At 36.9% G+C, this 3,886-nt stretch overlaps 1 protein-coding gene across 1 annotated transcript; it reads right to left on the reverse strand.

Moving 5' to 3' along the window:
- Positions 1 to 986: 986 nt before the first annotated feature.
- Positions 987 to 2,343, reverse strand: LOC121376817 (toll-like receptor 4). The gene has a single exon (XM_041504588.1). It carries the CDS (start codon positions 2,210 to 2,212, stop codon positions 1,031 to 1,033), a length of 1,182 nt encoding a protein of 393 aa, XP_041360522.1. The 5' UTR covers positions 2,213 to 2,343; the 3' UTR covers positions 987 to 1,030.
- Positions 2,344 to 3,886: the final 1,543 nt, after the last annotated feature.

A 3,886-nucleotide genomic window follows, 5' to 3' on the forward strand; every position in this document is an offset into this window, starting at 1 on the left:
AGCAACAATAGATCATTTAGATAAAAAAATTCATATAGGATACTCACACCAGATAGCAACAATAGATCATTTAGATAAACTTATAGAATAATTACACCAGATAGCAACAATAGATCATTTAGATACACTGTCTCATATAGGATACTCACACCAGATAGCAACAATAGATCATTTAGATACACTGTCTCATATAGGATACTCACACCAGATAGCAACAATAGATCATTTAGATACACTCTCTCATATAGGATACTCACACCAGATAGCAACAATAGATCATTTAGATACACTGTCTCATATAGGATACTCACACCAGATAGCAACAATAGATCATTTAGATAAACTTATAGGATACTCAAACCAAATAGAAACAATAGATTATTTAGATAAACTTATAGGATACTCACACCAGATAGCAACAATAGATCATTTAGATAAACTTATAGGATACTCAAACCAGATAGCAACAATAGATCATTTAGGTAAACTTATAGGATACTCACACCAGATAGCAACAATAGATCATTTAGATAAACTTATAGGATACTCACACCAGATAGCAACAATAGATCATTTAGATAAACTTATAGGATACTCAAACCAGATAGCAACAATAGATCATTTAGATTCTTTCCCATATAGGATACTCATACCAGATAGCAACATATACCATTTAGATACTTTATAGTATACTCACAACACATAGTAACAATAGATCATGTAGATACATTTCTCGCATAGTATACTTCCAACACATAGTAACAATAGATAACTTTGAGAAACTTCTCACATAGGTTACTCCAAATACATATCAACAATAGGTGATTTAAATAAACTTTGTCACGTAGGATACTCAAACCAGATATCAACAACAGACCAGTTAGATTTTTTTCTAAACACAGGATACTCAAACCAGATATCAACAAACAGACCAATTAGATAAACTTTCTAACACGGGATTTCACGAGTGTTCTACCACTGCATTATACCTCTTCCACTCGAGACTTGAGGGAATTGAAGTTCATGGAAATCACTTCAGAAGACGCTTTAAGTGTTCCCACGAATCGTCATCATTAGGACGTGGGATTGGCAGAATCGTGTCTTCATCTGCAATGCACAGGAGGGTGTCTGGAACCTCGCACGGATTCACTCGGTCCAGGAGAATGACCAGCCTCTTTGGTATGAGGCCAGAGGCAGCGAACAAAGCTACGGCATGCATCGTGTATCTAGACCATTCGTCAGTGATAAAGTTTTGTGACAAAACCAGGATCATCTTCCAGCTGTTGTGGACTCCATCTAGAATGGAAATGGCTCTCGAGCCGCCCAACTCACTGTCGCGATCGTGAAGATAAACACGATAATGAAACCTGTCCTCCAGGATCTCTCTCAGTTGCATGCACGCAAAATCAATGTCTTCATCAGCGTATCCAATAAAAACATCATACCTGAAGTCTTCTCTTGTTGGGAGTCCAGCGACCCCGCGAAACAGTCTGTGGAAAAACACAACAATCTGAGTCTTATGCTTCACTACAAGAAAGGAACACAGAGCTGCAGAGATGATCAATGCAAACATGGACGACACGATGTAAAACGCTGGTTTTCCCGTACACTCGTGCCATAATGCTTCTTCGTCAATATCTTTGAAAATAACCAATGTATTATTTTCATACGTGCATTGCACATAACTTGAATTTAAAATATAATCAGTTTGTTTGAACCACAACACGAAGTCGATATTTTGACACCTGCAGCTTAATTGATTGTTGTGCAATTTTAAAATAAAATTTGATTTATTTATAGCATGACTGTCCAACGAAGTTCTGGAATCCCGATCCAACGTTTTGATATGATTATAAGACAAATCTAAAGTCTCTAAATGTGGAACATCTTCCATGGAGAATAAAATACTCTGAAAATTGTTGTATGACAATAAGAGGTTCTTGAGAAAGTGGTTGTGGCGAAACGAGTGTTTTGGTAAGTAGAACAGATCGCTGGAGGAGAGGTCGAGGTTTCCCAGCTTTGTCAGGTTTCTAAATAGCCGAATCGACTCGTTTTGGAAATACTGTTTTGGAAGACGCACGCCAATCATGTTGAGGTTTTTCAGACTTGGGAAATTATCAAAAAATGATTCTGAAAGTGACATATTTCCATTGTGTTCTATTCTCAGTGTTGTAAGCTTGTTCAGTCCAGTAACAGACCCTTCCAGTATCATGTTGCCATTGTAGCTGATGGAAAGATTTCTCAGATTATTACTTGCATTAAACGCCACTGTAATCCATTTTTTAAGATCAACTACCGAATTGGTTCCATCAAAAACAAATGTTTCTAGGTTTGCAGGCAATATTACAAATAATGTTCTTGACAATGTATGAACAAAGTAATTATTTGGAGGGAAATGGCCACACCATTGATTGGATGATACATCTACATATTTTAATTTTATGTCTGGAATAATCTTCTGCACAGACACAATGTCGAATTGTAAATCAAAGGCATTTCCACGAAGGTATAGATAAACCAAACAATTGTAAATCGTGCTGTTTTGTGTATATGTATATGCTATATCAATAAAGAGGATGTGATTGTTTGCCAAATTCAGACTAGAGAGACAAATTCTAGACAAATATCCCAATTTGTCTTTTGTTAGTATTTGATCTTGTACACACCGTTCTGTTGAGATGTTCCATTTTTGAAGAAACGTTACTGCTTCTAAATTTATGGACGTCATATTTCTATTTTGCAAACCATACATTCCCAATAAGGCTCCAGACAGACCTAGGTTGTGTGCTTTCTTCAGGTCAAGTACTTTCAAACTGAGCAATGGAGAAAAAGAATCTAAATGTATATTTCTTAGATGTCCACAAAATGAAAGATCGAGCGTCTGCAAACTGGATGAATTGAACACTGAGAACGTATCATTGTAAAGTTCTATAATTCCACAATCTGCTTCATTCCCTGACAAACACAGAACTTCAAGACTGCGAAGATTTCGAAAACCCTCTCCAAATGTGAAATTAGAAGTTGTATCCATTGTAAGATTTTTAAGATTTGTTAGTGGTTTAAGTACACTGTCAGGAAATGTCCAAGCCGCATTATTTTTACCAATATTCAGTGCCTCTAGGGACTGCAGATGAACGGAAATGTTTTCTGGAAAAGAGCTGAGACTGTAATTTAAGTTGTTGTTTTGTAAATTCAAAACTTGTAGCCTTCCACATCCAGTGAACACATCGAATGGAAGTCTATTCAGACCATTACCTTCTAGATTCAAATACACCAGATATGGATACCTGGTAAAGTCACTTCCAGTTAGATTTATCCGGTTCTCACTGACATCTAGTGCTGTTATGTTACCTTCTAGGTCAGGAACCGTCGTCAAGTTCAGACCCCTACAGTTTGCAAATAATCCCTTGTATATTTTGGATATCTTTGTGGGACAGATTAGCGTCTGCATTTGTTCTTCAGATGACGCGGCAGATACCACCTTCCAGATTACCTGGGCGAACATGAAAACGGTAACCTAGAAAAGAAAAGAAAAGTCGAAAGAAGCAATGAATTATAGGTAGTACTAAACCAAATAACTTCTGGCTGGATCAAAATTCGAGGTGCACCCAACTTTTGATAGAGAAGTGAACACCACAAGTCCAGTGATTAATGATAAATGGGAGTGAGTTGGTTGTAAAAAAAAAAAGTTTTATCTGGGCAAAACATGTATGCAAGTTTATTTCATCTAGTATCACTACGTCAAGTAGCCTTGTGCTTGAAAAATGTATGGGGTACCTGTAAAAAAAGTACTCGAGTTTTGAGCAGAACTAGGGTAGTCATAGACGCTACTCGTTATCTCAGAAATGAGCAGCTTGACCCCAAATTTTTTCCGATTCACTTTACG

This window comes from Gigantopelta aegis, chromosome 7, assembly GCF_016097555.1.
Source record: "Gigantopelta aegis isolate Gae_Host chromosome 7, Gae_host_genome, whole genome shotgun sequence".
Taxonomy (NCBI): domain Eukaryota; kingdom Metazoa; phylum Mollusca; class Gastropoda; order Neomphalida; family Peltospiridae; genus Gigantopelta; species Gigantopelta aegis.

Excerpts from the sequence above, each read along its gene's own strand:
- LOC121376817 (XM_041504588.1), bottom strand. The coding sequence starts at position 2,212 with ATGATACTGGAAGGGTCTGTTACTGGACTGAACAAGCTTACAACACTG.